The 14725-nt window shown below is 51.1% G+C and overlaps 1 protein-coding gene and 1 pseudogene across 1 annotated transcript; both read left to right on the top strand.

Moving 5' to 3' along the window:
• The first annotated feature begins 12 nt into the window (after window positions 1-12).
• On the top strand, window positions 13-7062 carry LOC128972860 (protocadherin beta-16-like). The gene is made up of 2 exons (XM_054388986.1): window positions 13-2415; window positions 6925-7062. Exons 1-2 carry the CDS (start codon window positions 19-21, stop codon window positions 7060-7062), a joined length of 2535 nt encoding a protein of 844 aa, XP_054244961.1. The 5' UTR covers window positions 13-18.
• Window positions 7063-7406: 344 nt separating this feature from the next.
• LOC128973034 (protocadherin beta-15-like) lies at window positions 7407-12066 on the top strand (annotated as a pseudogene).
• The last annotated feature ends 2659 nt before the right edge of the window (window positions 12067-14725 follow it).

Raw genomic sequence — 14725 nt, 5'->3', positions numbered from 1 at the left:
TGTATTTTGTGGAGAGCAATGTCGTGGAACGGGAGACAGAACGGAGGCAGCGTCAGGCAAGTGATCTTGTTCCTTCTGTGCGTTTGCGTGTGGCAGAGCGGGGCCGAAAGCCTCCGCTATTCTGTGGCGGAGGAGATGGAGAGGGACTCCTTTGTGGGCAATATTGCCCAGGACCTAGGGCTGGATCCGAGTCAGCTGGCAGCTCGCAAGGCGCGCGTTGTGTCCGAGGGGAACCAGCAGCTTTTCCGCCTCAACCCGAGCACCGGCGTGCTGACGGCTACGGAGTCTCTGGACCGAGAGGAGATCTGTCCTCAGAGCGACACCTGCACACTGTTCTTTACACTCTTTCTTGACAACCCGTTGCAGCTGATCCGAGGTGAGGTGGAGGTTCTTGATGTGAATGATAACTCCCCCGTGTTCCCGGAGAAGGAAATGGTTTTAGACATTCCAGAAACGACACCTCCTGGGTTCAGATTCCTTTTGGAAAGCGCTTGTGACAAGGACGTGGGAATCAATGGTTTGCAGAACTACAGCCTCGGGTCCAATTTGTATTTCTCTCTCGTTCTCGGAACAGGTAAAGATGGAATAAAATACCCAGAGCTCGTCTTAGGTCAGCATCTGGACCGTGAAGAGGTGCCGAAGATCAGTTTGATCCTCACGGCCACGGACGGGGGCTCGCCACCCAGATCAGGCACCGCTCTGATAGAGATCGTGGTGCTGGATGCCAATGACAACATGCCAGTCTTCAGCCGGGAGGTCTACGGAGTGCGTATCGCTGAGAACACCCCCACGGGGCATCTAGTGGTGAGAGTCGCGGCCACAGATCCCGACGACGGCTCCTATGGAAAACTGCAGTACACATTTAGCAGGACATTGGAGGGGTCTCAGCATGTGTTTGAGCTTAATCCTGACACGGGGGAGATTCGGGTGATAGGAAAACTGGACTTTGAGGAAACAAAAAAACACGAGATGGTTGTGAAAGCCACCGACGGCGGGGGGTTGTTCACGCAGTGCAAAGTGCAGGTGGAGATCGTGGACGTGAATGACAATGCCCCGGAAATACAGCTGACCTCACACACTGCTTCCATTCCCGAGGACGCTCCGCCACGCACCCTCGTGGCACTCTTCAGCGTGCGGGACCGGGACTCTGGAGACAACGGCAGAACAGAGTGCACCATCGAAGGGGATTTGCCCTTCACTCTCACCCCAACCTTCGGCAATTTCTACGAGCTGAGAACCAACGCGGCGCTCGACAGGGAGACGACAGCAGAGTACAACATCAGCATCCGAGCGACGGACTGGGGCCCGCGGCGCCTGAGCTCTCGGCAAAGCCTGTGGGTGCAGGTGTGGGACGTGAACGACAACGCGCCCGCCTTCAGCCAGGAGCTTTACAGCATGTGGGTGACGGAGAACAACAGCCCCATGGTGCGCGTCGGCAGCGTGCAGGCCAGCGACGCGGACGCGGGCAGCAACGCTCGCGTGCAGTACGCGCTAGAGCGGGAGGAGGGCCAGGAGCAGCCCGCGCTGTCGGTCAGCTCGGAGAGCGGCGACGTGTACGTGGTGCGGTCGCTGGACTACGAGCGGCTGCGCGCCTTGGAGGTGTGGGTGTGCGCGGCCGACGGCGGCTCGCCGGCGCTGAGCGCGCGGGCGCTGCTGCGCGTGCTGGTGCGCGACGAGAACGACAACGCGCCGGTGGTGCTGCACCCGGGCGCCGAGAGCAGCGCGGGCGCGGGCGAGCTGGTGCCGCGCTGGGCGCCGGCAGGCTACCTGGTGGCCAAGGTGGTGGCGGTGGACGCGGACGCGGGGCAGAACGCGTGGCTGTCGTACGAGCTGGCCAAGGCCACGGAGCCGGGGCTCTTCCGCCTGGGGCTGCACAGCGGCGAGGTGCGCACGGCGCGGGCCGTGGCCGAGCGCGACGCGCCCCGACACAGGCTCGTCGTGCTCGTGCGAGACCGCGGACAGCCGCCGCGCTCGGCCAGCGCCACCCTCGCCATCGCCCTGCTCCACGACTTCTCCGACGCCCACCTGCGCCTCAGCCACGAGGCGCCGCCCGCCGAGCCCGACGACACGCTCACTCTCTACCTCATCGCCTGCCTGGCCTGCGTATCCGCCCTCTGCCTGGCCACCGGCCTGGCCGCCCTGCTGATGAAGCTGCGGCGGGACAGGCAGAGACAGGCTGAGCCCTTGCCCACCTTCCCGACGGCTGTGGCCGAGAGCGACGCAGGCTCCCTACCCCGCAGCTTGGTCTACGACGTGTGCTTGGCCACCGGCAGCCTGAGCAGCGATTTTCACTTCCTCGGTCCCCTCTTGCCCTGCTTTCCTGCTGGGATACCCCCCAACACAGCCCTACAGCGGAGCTCGATGTGCTCTCAAGAGGCATCCAACCTGGGAGAAGGAGGCGACTGGAATGCACAGGTGAGGAACTGGAGGAGGACGAGGTGATGGGGAAGTATATAGGGGGCCGGCCAGGTACAGTGTTTTCGTTCTGGTGCCTGGATTCTCGGTCGTGCAGTTGGTGCAGAGGGATCCAGTGGGAGAGGCGGAAAGGAGGGTAGAGACCGTCTCATAGGGGCAGGCAGGCAGGCAGGCATCTGCCTCAAGGGTGGTGCTCAGGTCCTCCACTCTCCAACCTCTTTTTAAGTCGGCCATCATTAAACAGCATTTCCTGTTTATGAGAGAGGGGATTTATTCAGGACTCTTGTAATCTGAAAATGTGAAGGGTGGTTTCTGCCTTTTGATTTTGCCTGTTGATGCCTGCTAATGATGCCTGCTTACCTTCCATGCCCCAATGACAATATGACCTCTCTCTTCTTTGTAGGCTCCCCTCTCTGAAGACACGGGTCCCAGACCTGTGGAAGCAGCTTGTTCTGCAAAGAGGTGAGCGGAGCTAAACGTCAGTTCTGATCAGAACCCTCGGGTCACCCATCAATAAATGAGGAGAAAAACAAGCTTGTCTGTCCTCACTGGTGAACGTCCTCACTGGGAAAAAGATCAAGAGACCACACACCCCCAAAAAACTACTAGGGAGGGAAAAGTCTTATCTGAGAGAGAGCAAAACCTCTCTATTCTTAAGAAGTACTTTATTCACGTAGATATATTGTAATTGTGACATGGATGGAGGATGAGGACTGTGTTGCATGCTGCTTAGACCAAGATTTGAGGTGTGACTACAAGAGCGCTCCTGATTTCTAACGTAAATTCTTTCATACATCACCTTTTTTGGGTATTTTGTCCTAAGGGGAGGAGTCCATAACAATGTCTTAATTTTCTGCAGCCTGGTCAGTCCCAGGCAGAGAGATATTCAGCAGAGTTCAGTGGTGCTTGCAAAGTAATTCCTTAACAACAGGCAGAACCTGATTACATTAGAAAGGGCTGATGTTGGCAAACTTCTTCTGTCTGAGCAGGAGTTTGCAGGCTGTGCTGATAAAGGAGTGGGCTTTGAGTAACGCATGCTACTTTCGTTGTTGTTTTTGGTTGCTTGGTTGGTTTTGGTAACACGACAGTAAAACGAACATTTCATATTTTGGATGATAATGTTGTAGAGAATTAAAAGCACTATTTGTGGATTTGCTGTAAAATTGAATAAAATTTTTACAGTGAGTTTAAGGCACTGTACACTATAGGGCATCAAGAAACTTTCTGTTTTCCTTTCAATAACTGGTAATGATCTATAAAGTCATGTGATATTTGCTGTGGCTCAAACACTTTTAGGTGTGAGATACCTGGTAATGGGAAAAAAAAACCAAACTAAGTGGAATTGCCCCTGCTGAGTGTGCTTTCTGGGGGATGACTTGTCACAGTCACCAGTAGAAAATGTCCACCCCAAGAGCAGGATTTTGAGAACAAATCCACTCATGCAAGTTCTTGAAGCCCAGCCTGCCCAGCCTGCCATGACACCACTGTGCCATGGGTGATGGCTCTACTGATAAGCTATGTTTTCTTTGTGGGCCTATCACTGCACCAGACAACCCAGGAAAGCTTTTTGTGTAACAGTTCAATAGCCTTTCACTAGCAGCCCAGGCTTTGTGCCTTATGAGAGGAAAGGTTCGGGGCTCCAACATGTGACAATGGTTCCTCCAGAGTAAATCTGTGTTTTGAAATTCTGTCATTGATTCCACTCAAATTTTAAGTCACAAGAAAGTTTCTCTCCACCAAATAAAAAAGAAAATAAAAAAGAAAAGATAAAAGGAAAAGAAAAAAGGAAAAGAAAAAAGAAAATGAGAAGAGAAGAGAAGAGAGAAGAGAAGAGAGAAGAGAAGAGAGAAGAGAAGAGAAGAGGAGAAGAGAAGAGGAGAGAGAAGAGAAGAGAGAGAGAGAAGAGAAGAGAAGAGAGAAGAGAAGAGAAGAGAGAAGAGAAGAGAAGAGAAGAGAGAAGAGAAGAGAGAAGAGAGAGAGAAGAGAGAGAGAGAAGAGAAGGAGAAGAGAAGAGAAGAGAAGAGAAGAGAAGAGAAGAGAAGAGAAGAGAAGAGAAGAGAAGAGAAGAGAAGAGAAGAGAAGAGAAGAGAAGAGAAAACCCAGAGCAGGTATGTGGCATGAGTATTGGGAACCCTCACACCGTGTTGTGCTGTGCATCCGAAGTGTAACATCTGAAACTGGGATCCCCTTGTGTGTAAAAGTGAAATAAAGAGATCATCTGAAGGCCTTGTGTGGAGACAGAGGTCTTTGTCAAGATACTGTGTTTGGGAAAGCTCTGTACATATTCTCAAAAGGGTGGGAGCTTTTGTTCTCCTGTTGCCCCTTGGCTCAGGTAAGGGTGAGCAGGTCCCTTCCTTCAGGCTGGTGATGAGGCCTATAGTAGACAATCATGACAGTCATGGAGAGGAGGGAATTGCTGGCAGTCCTCTGTGGGTCTTCTGGGCACTGACCTGTCACCTTCAATCCACATCAGGGGAAAGTTTTCCTTCCCTCGAGAAGGGTGTGGCAATTTGGACTGGGTGCCTCCTGTTACTGCCATCTAAGTTACACCTCTGGTGTCCCAAGTGTCCAACCCAATAAGGTGGACACAGGAAACAGTGTATTTCTACCCGTAAATCCATCTGCAAAGTCATTCTCTTCCTCTTTCTTCCCTCTCTGCTCCTGTGGGAGATGCTCTCTATTGGCCTAACGCTAGGAGGAGAAAGGGAGGCAGTCTCAGACCTGGCCAGCCTAAGACTAGCCTAGCAGTAGTGGGGGAAGAAAGAGCCCTGGGGCTTTCAGGTGTGCCCTCAGGTGGGGAGAAGGGAAGAATTGGGAGGCCTTTTGGTGTTGTGTAAGAGACTCTTTGGGATATCTTGCCACTGTGCTTGTAGTTTTTGTAGTTTCACCAATTGCTTTTCTATTTAAACTTTCCATCACTCTTCAATCTCTTTGTGCAAGTGTCATTCTTTTTGTCCTCTCAAGACAATAGAGGATCTGTCTGGCCCTCAAACTGGGCCAAAGGGTCATGGGTGTGCAGAGATGTGATGGTTTGAAACTGTCTTATCCCATCAACAAGAGACATCTGCAAAGCACTAAGGTGGGGGTACTGACCTTTCCAGCTCTGCTGAGAGCTTCAGCTGTGGATACCAACTTTAAAATTCTTATAGGAGAGTATGGGAAGACACTCCAACCACATCACAAGGGTGAGAATGGACCCCCTTGTTTGCTGAACTCCTTCATAGAGAGAAGTCTGAGTGTGATTGGATCCAACCTTAGACCCTGACTATAAAGAAGAGTTTACATCACAGGTTCTAACACAGTTGGTTCCTTTCAATATGAGCAGAAATGTGAACACGGCCAGACTCTTCCTCCAACCAGCTTGTTCAGCACACACTCTTTGTCTATGAAAAAAAGGAATAACATCTTTTGAATTTTACTACTCATCTAGTTTCATCATCCTCCTGCCTTCTCTGGAGACAGCTGGGATCTAGTTGTCCAAGACTCCCCATTTATATTAAGCAAAAATTCAAGTGAAGTTCAGTTACAGGTTGCAGACTGAGACTTCATCTCTCCAGTCTCTCATGCTCCACACATTCAATCCCACTAAGCAAAACAAGTTTCAGTTCAACCCAATTTAAAGTGATCACAAAATTGATTTGACAGTTGAATTTTTTTCACCCCAAACAGCCTTTCTTTTGTTTTATTCAACATACCTGATAATATTATAAGCAGAGTTTTCTCCTACTTTTTTAATTATGTCAGTGTTAGATTGGTCTTGGGGGCAGCTGTGCACTTCTCCAGCCCATTGTGTGTGCATTTCCCAGAGCTCTCTGCTTGCTGGGCAGAAGCAGTCATGGTGTCAGTTCATCCTCAGGGTCAGTGATGAGTGTATGACCCTGGAATTTTATCCAGTTTCTGGCACAGATTCTGGATCACACTGGCAGGCTGTACCCAGGACTCTTTGCTCTCCCCTCCCACCTCTGGTTCCCCACAGTTTTTCCTCTTAGATTCCCTTTGGATCAAGTTTGAGCCTACCTCTAATCACCTAATCATAAACTGCATATTCCCAGAACCTTTCTCAACCACCTTGAAATCAGTTTCCTCCTTCCTATCTGGTCCTTCCCAATCATTTATTTTGATTGATTGTTTGATTTCATTTATCGTTTAGGAAGTTTCTTATTCATCCTCTAGGAGTTTGCATGTGAAAGGTTCCTTTAGTTGCCCATGCATGAATATCATTAGATCCCTACTCTTTGTATTGTCTCCTGCTTGTTAGCATCTAAGTACCCGAAGGGTTAATTTATGATCTCTCTCAGTCGCTTTATTAAACAGCTACACGAGTTCAGATTTGATCTCTGACTACAGGAAACTTAGAATTACTTCTAAGGTCAGATGATAACATCAGAGGAGAAAGGTGTGTGTGCCTTCAAAACATTCAAGCACGTGCAGGGTGACAATGTTTGCATGCAGCTGGGGACATGTTTCAGGAAAGTGTCAGAGGGTGACACAGCTTAACCTGGGTGTCAGGGTCAGCAGGCGACAGTGGGGAACACTAGCGTGGTGGGGAAGACTGCTTTTGAGATCTTTCCTCGAACCAGCGAATTGCCTCGGCTTTGGCACGGGAAGCGCATCTGGAAGCCGCAAAGACTAAGGCAGCAGCGCTGACATGAAGCAAAGGAACCATTCCCGCTGACGACGCTAGGTGGCGGTGTTGACCACGGACACGCAGCTTCCTCTGCCCGCCCCGGCTCTGCAGCACCGACACAGAAAAACAGCCGAGCGCGCTGCTCGGGAACAGCAGAGGGGAATGCAGACGAGAGAGCTGCTCGGGAACGGCAGAGGGGAACGCAGCCGAGCTGCTCGGGGGCTTGCTGAAGCCCTTCTCCGCTATCCTTGACAAACACGGCACCGCCTGGGACGCTGCTCTGCAAATGCCGGCAAGCCGAGAGGACGCTGTCTGGCTCTTGTGGAGAGGAATGGCGTGGAACGAGAGACGGAGCAGAGGCAGCCTCAGGCAAGTGATCTTGTTCCTTCTGTGCGTTTGCGTGTGGCAGAGCGGGGCCGAAAGCCTCCGCTATTCTGTGGCGGAGGAAATGGAGAGGGACGCCTTTGTGGGCAATATTGCCCAGGACCTGGGGCTGGATCCGAGCCAGCTGGCAGCTCGCAAGGCGCGCGTTGTGTCCGAGGGGAACCAGCAGCTTTTCCGCCTCAACCCGAGCACCGGAGTGCTGACGGCCACGGAGTCTCTGGACCGAGAGGAGCTCTGTCCTCAGAGCGAGACCTGCTCGCTCTTCTTTACTCTCTTCCTTGACAACCCGTTGCACCTGATCCGAGGTGAGGTGGAGGTTCTTGACGTGAATGACAACTCCCCCGTGTTCCCACAGAAGGTGATGGTTTTCGAGATTCCTGAGACAACAGTTCCCGGGTATCGTTTCCCTATACAAAATGCCCAGGACAAAGACATGGGAACCAATGGTTTGCAGAACTACAGCCTCGAGTCCAATTCACATTTCTCCCTCGATGCTGCAACAGAGGAAACTGGAGTAGAGCTTGTCCTAGAGCGGCCTCTGGACCGCGAAGAGCAGCGAGAGCTGATTTTACACCTTACTGCTACCGACGGAGGCTTGCCACCAAGGTCAGGTACGGCTCAGATACGGATCGTGGTGCTGGATGCAAATGACAACACCCCAATGTTCAGTCAGAAGATCTACGAGGTTCGCCTTGCTGAGGACAGCTCCCCAGGGCAGCTGGTGGTCAGAGTCGCAGCGACGGATCCCGATGAAGGATCCTATGCGAAAGTGCAGTACGCTTTCACCCAGGCATCAGAAGAGTCCCGAGAGCTCTTCGATTTGAACCCTGACACGGGGGAGATTCGGGTGGCAGGAAAACTGGACTTTGAGGAAACTGAAAAGCACAATATAATAGTGAGAGCCACTGACGGCGGAGGGCTGTTTGCTCATTGCAAAGTGCAGGTGGAGATCGTGGACGTAAACGACAATGACCCGGAAATACAGATGACCTCCCACACTGCCTCCATTCCCGAGGACGCTCCGCCACGCACCCTCGTGGCCCTCTTCAGCGTGCGGGACCGGGACTCTGGAGACAATGGCAGGACAGAGTGCACCATCGAAGGGGATTTGCCCTTCACTCTCACCCCAACCTTCGGCAATTTCTACGAGCTGAGAACCAACGCGGCGCTCGACAGGGAGACGACAGCAGAGTACAACATCAGCATCCGAGCGACGGACTGGGGCCCGCGGCGCCTGAGCTCTCGGCAAAGCCTGTGGGTGCAGGTGTGGGACGTGAACGACAACGCGCCCGCCTTCAGCCAGGAGCTTTACAGCATGTGGGTGACGGAGAACAACAGCCCCATGGTGCGCATCGGCAGCGTGCAGGCCAGCGACGCGGACGCGGGCAGCAACGCCCGCGTGCAGTACGCGCTGGAGCGGGAGGAGGGCCAGGAGCAGCCCGCGCTGTCGGTCAGCTCGGAGAGCGGCGACGTGTACGTGGTGCGGTCGCTGGACTACGAGCGGCTGCGCGCCTTGGAGGTGTGGGTGCGCGCGGCCGACGGCGGCTCGCCGGCGCTGAGCGCGCGGGCGCTGCTGCGCGTGCTGGTGCGCGACGAGAACGACAACGCGCCGGTGGTGCTGCACCCGGGCGCCGAGAGCAGCGCGGGCGCGGGCGAGCTGGTGCCGCGCTGGGCGCCGGCAGGCTACCTGGTGGCCAAGGTGGTGGCGGTGGACGCGGACGCGGGGCAGAACGCGTGGCTGTCGTACGAGCTGGCCAAGGCCACGGAGCCGGGGCTCTTCCGCCTGGGGCTGCACAGCGGCGAGGTGCGCACGGCGCGGGCCGTGGCCGAGCGCGATGCGCCCCGACACAGGCTCGTTGTGCTCGTGCGAGACCGCGGACAGCCGCCGCGCTCGGCCAGCGCCACCCTCGCCATCGCCCTGCTCCACGACTTCTCCGACGCCCACCTGCGCCTCAGCCACGAGGCGCCGCCCGCCGAGCCCGACGACACGCTCACTCTCTACCTCATCGCCTGCCTGGCCTGCGTATCCGCGCTCTGCCTGGCCACCGGCCTGGCCGCCCTGCTGATGAAGCTGCGGCGGGACAGACAAAGAAATGCCGAGCCCTTGCCCACCTTCCCGACGGCTGTGGCCGAGAGCGACGCAGGCTCCCTACCCCGCAGCCTTATGTACGACGTGTGCTTGGCCACCGGCAGCCTGAGCAGCGATTTTCACTTCCTCGGTCCCCTCTTGCCCTGCTTCCCCACCGGTATGCCCCCCAACACGGCCCTACAGCGGAGCTCGATGTGCTCTCAAGAGGCATCCAACCTGGGAGAAGGAAGCGACTGTGTTGCACAGGTGAGGAATTGGAGGGGCCGAGGAGACAGGAAAGCGTATAGGGGGCAGGCCGTGTGCAGTGTTTTCCTCCTGGTGCCTGGATTCTCGGTCGTGCAGTTGGTGCAGGGAGATCCGGTGGGAGTGAAGGAGAGGAGGTTCACAGGAGGCTGCCAGCCTCGGGCTATGAGACAACTAGCCTGCAGAGGTGAGGAAAAGGAGTGGATACCAGGTGAGGTGGAGAAGGGAGGGGGCAACCCCTGGTTGGTATTTTCCACCCTGGCAGAAGGGCTCTCAATTCTGTAGAGGGATCCATTGAGAGTAATCCTGAGACACAGGAGGAGGAGAGAGTAGAGAGTGTCTCAGAGTGGCTAGCAAGCGCCTGTCAGGACGGTCGAGCACAACTCAGCTACTCTCCCAAGTGCTTTTTAACCCCATCCCCCTGCATCCATCTCTATGTCCTGAGTATCATCTTTAGATAAAGGGATTCAACCTAAACATGGGGAGATGATGAACAGATATGGAGTTTTGGGCCACTGTGGTGGATTGTGTTCATGCAATGAGCAGAACTCATAGGGTTCCAGTGCAGGAATGACAACGCTCCTTGTGAAACATGCTTCTGAAACTTGCTCACCATCCCCAGCACTACTTTAAAGCCCTACTGCTTAGTGCTGTCAAAGGAGGTTAAGCAGGTTAGGAAAAGTGCTGTCTGAACTCAAGCTTTTTGATAAGCTGCTGGATGCCACGGTGATGGGGTCCTCTACCACTAAATTCTCTTCTAATAAATAATTTTAATAAATAACAGTCATTATTGGCCCGGGGAAAAGGGGTTATCCAGGCATTAAAAAGCAGCCTCCTGACCCAGCAGCTTCAACTGTTCCCTGTGCTGCCATGAAGTGACTCATATCCAACATGCCCTTTGTATTTACTGTTTATGAAAAATGGATTTTATTTTGGGCTCTTAAATTACACCTTCTGACTCAAGAAAACTTTGCAGGAGTGCCTTTGTGACATCCACAGTGAAGGGTGGTTTCTGACTTTAGATTTTCTATGTTGATGCCTTCTGATGCCTGCTTACTTTCCACACCAAAATGAGAACCTCTCCTCATTCTTCTTTGCAGGCTTTCCTTGCTGAAGACACAGCTCCAAGACCTGCTGAAGCAGTCTGTTCTGCAAACATAGGGGTGGACCTAAATGTTGCTTCTGATCAAAACCATTGGCTCACCCATCAGTAAGTGAGGAGAAAGACAAGCTTCTTTGTCCTCACTGGCTAATGTCCTCACAGAAAAGAGACTGAGGAGACCAAACAGCTACTAAGAAAGGACCAGGGAGGCAGAAGCCTTCTCTGAGAGAGCAAAATCCCCTCTCATCTTGGGTACTCTTTTATTCATTTAGATAGTTTGTAATTGTGACATGGATGGAGGAGGACTGTGTTGCTTGCTATTTATACTGAGACTTGATGCATGGTTATGAGACTGCTCCTGCTTCTGAATCTTAAGGGAAATATTGAAAACCAGAAGCAGATCTTCAAGGTAAAGTTTTCCTACATCATCTGTGCTTTTTTCTGTTATATCTCTCTAATAATGTCTTTGTTTTCTGCGATCTGGTCAATATTAGGCCAGGAATAGTGTTGCTTGCAAAGGAGTTCCTCAGTAACAGGCTTTCTGTGTTCAGCCCACTTTAGTAGTTCACTTTAGTTCACTTTAGTTCAGCCCACAGCAACTTTAGTAGTTGCTCCATCAACCTTTCCCACTGCGAAGGAGAATTTGCAAAAGGAGACTCACAGGTTAAAATCAAAACTGATTTAATGAAATAACAAAGCTGGTACCAATGTCAGTATAAAATATGTAAAGTTCTACATAGCCCAGCAAGGGTACAGTGGTCAGAATATACAGAGGAAGGCAGTCCTCAAGAGCAGGAGGAGGTTCCCTGACAACGTGTTTAATCATTTCATTGGTCTTCATCTCATTCCTCTTTCTCATGTCCATAGCAGACTTTGTTGCTTGCTGGGTGTGTATGCAAAAGAAACTTAAGTGTGGACATGTGCTTTATGACGCTGGCAACTTGCAGAGCAGCCTGGTATTGAAGCCTTGGCAGGGACCTTGTCCTATGTCTATTGCTACAAGATCAGCCTCACAATGGGCTTGGGAACAGGTAGTCCAAGTTCTTGAAGTCCACGTTGCTCAGCCTGCCACAACACCACTGTGGCATAGTTGGTGGCACTGATGAACAAGGTTTTCCCTGTGGCTCTCTCACTGCAGAGGACATGGCACAAGAGAACCCTGGGATGCTCTCTCTGGATCAGTTCAATAGTGTTTCCTTTCACTAGCATGGAGTCAGCACAGGCAGAGACTTTGTACCTTAGAAGAGGAAGGGATCCAGGCTACAGCCTGTGGCAATGATTCCTGCAGGGTAAATCTGCCTTTGGAAATGGCATCACTGCTCATACTTAAGTTTCAAGTCAGAAGAAATGTTGTCTTCACCAAAACAAAAACGAACAAATCATCCTAAAGGCTCCCTCACTCACCAATACTTTTCATCTCTCTTACACACAATTTTGAAGTGCCTCAAGAGTGGGATTAGTTCTGGTGCTCCACCTAATTTCTTGTTTCACTTACCCTCCGAAAAGACCCTGGACCTCTCATCTTGTGCTGTGTGATGCAATGACAAGTTCAGGCAAACAAATCACATGTTCACTGAAGGGCACAGTGCCCTCATTGCAGTTCAGGAAAGCAAGGAAGTTGTAAGCATTGAATTAAAATATGGTGCAAGTGTGGGTCTCTTTCTTCTCTGAGTTCTGGATGTCTCCATCTGGGATGTGTGGTCTCTGTGTGCCACTCTGGTCACTCTGGCTGTCCATACAGTCATTGTGTGTCTAGACTCACATGATGCACAAAGGCATCTTCATTAAGCAGAGAGTTGCTCATATCAAGCTTCCAATCCCAGATCAGCAGGGAGGCTTTCTGAGTCTCATTTTCTCTAGAGAAGAGCAGCAAAATGCACAAGATCCTCATCTGGCCCAGAACTGAGTGTTTGGTTTGGTTTTTTTTTCAGGGTAATTTCTGACAATTACCTTGAAATATAGCAGCACTAATGATATTGGAATGGGTTGTAACTGTAGAGAGTTTTGAAAACATGTTCCTTGTCTTTGGGTGCATTGTAAAGAAACTCCCAAAGTACCTTCAGAAAGCATTTTCCAAAGGTGGAATTGAAACAAACTTGGGAAAAGGGCCACTGAGTTTGGTCTCATCTTTGTTGATCCTGAATTCAGAGGCTTCTTGACAGGACTGGGAAGTTGGCTCAATATGATTTTTCTGGGTGTGTATTAGAGTATTTGCATTCTCCTTTTTGCCCTTTTGTCTGCTCTGTGAACTGTTTCTAAGCCTTGTCTTACTTGTTCCTCTTCAGAAGGACTGGTACTCCATGTGTAATAACAAAGGGTTTGAATTTGCATGTGACACAGAATATTGGGAAACCCTCACACTGTGTTGTAGTGCACTTCCAAAGTGTGATATTGGAAATCAGGATCCCCCTTTGTGTGAAAGTGAAATAAAAAGAACACCTGAAGGCCTTGTGTGGACACAGTGGTCTTTGTACAGATGTTGTTTCTGGGAAAGCTCTCTGAATGACCTGAAACAGGTTGGAATTCTTTTATCTTGCTATCTCTCAGATGAGGTAAGAGTGAGTAGGTCCATTCCTTCCGGTTGGTGATGAGGCTTGTAGTGCATTCAGGGCCATAACAGGCGTCCTGTGTGTACCAAGACCTCTGCAAAACATTAAGGCAGAAGGAGTAACCTTTCCAGTGCTTCCAAGAGCAAACTGTTTTGATTCCAAATGTTTTTTGGAGTGGATGGTTCAAAGACAACATGCTGTCAGCTGTGTTTGAGCCTTCAGAAGGACTGTCCTCCCACGAGTAATAACAAAGTATTTGAATGCAGGCATGTGACATGGAATACTGGGTGTGATGGTTTGAAACTGTCTTTTTAATTTTTCCTTGCAAAGTTCAAAACAGAGAAAGTGAAAGAATGTAAATAAGTCACTATTGGATGTAAGAAAGCAAAATTACGATTGTTCTAAACACTTCCATTGGATAGATAGAAATGTTTAAGAACTATTACCCAAAACAAAGTAGGCACTCTGCACATTCTGCGTTCGGCAGTGGGGGCAGTTGCTGGGCTGTCTGGCTGCTGTTTCTTCTTCTCTTCTGGCTGAAGATAACACACTGACCTTGGCAGCTAAGTTAACAACTTTCTGCTCTAACTAAACTCTGCTTCTCTGTCCAGGGGGGTCTGGGGGGAAGCTCCTGGGAGAGAGAGAGGCCCCTTTGGGAGGGTCCCCTTGGGGGGAAGCAAAGGGAGATCGGTTGTGCTTCTCTGTTGATTGTATATATTTGTGAATGTTGTGAATTTTGTATATTTGTACATATTCATTGCATTTCATTGTAGATTTTAGACTCTGCTTGTAAATACAGCTTTTCATTTGCTTCAAGACTGAGCTAGCCTGGTTATTGTTGGGGGGGGGGGAATTTCAGCTCACACCGACACACTGGGAAACCTTCACAGTGTGTGGTGCTGCAGTTCCAAAGTGTAATATTGGAAACCAGGATCCCCTTGTGTGTGAAACTGAAATAAAGAGAACACCTGAAGGCCTTGTGTGGACACAGTAGTCTTTGTGTAGATGCTGTTTCTGGGAAAGCTCTGTGGACGTCCTAGAGCAGGTTGGAATTCTTTTTCTCTTGTCTCTCAGATGAGGTAAGAGTGAGTAGGTCCATTTCTTCGGGTTGGTGATGAGGCTTGTAGTGCATTCAGGGCCATAACAGGCGTCCTGTGTGTACCAAGACCTCTGCAAAGCATTAAGGCAGAAGGAGTAACCTTTCCAGTGCTTCCAAGAGCAAAGTGTTTTGATTCCAAATGGTTTGAGGGTGGATGGTTCAAAGACAACATGCTGTCAGCTACGTTTGAGCCTTGTCTTAGCAGTTCCTCTTCAGA

The sequence above is a fragment of the Indicator indicator genome, chromosome 18 (genome assembly GCF_027791375.1).
Source record: "Indicator indicator isolate 239-I01 chromosome 18, UM_Iind_1.1, whole genome shotgun sequence".
In the NCBI taxonomy this organism is placed as follows: domain Eukaryota; kingdom Metazoa; phylum Chordata; class Aves; order Piciformes; family Indicatoridae; genus Indicator; species Indicator indicator.
The sequence above is the reverse complement of the archived record's forward strand: the minus strand, read 5'-3'. Positions and strand labels throughout refer to the sequence as shown.

Excerpts from the sequence above, each read along its gene's own strand:
- LOC128972860 (XM_054388986.1), top strand. The coding sequence starts at position 19 with ATGTCGTGGAACGGGAGACAGAACGGAGGCAGCGTCAGGCAAGTGATC. Across the intron at positions 2,416-6,924 it reads GAGGCGACTGGAATGCACAG|GGTCAGCAGGCGACAGTGGG; the intron begins GTGAGGAACTGG and ends CCTGGGTGTCAG.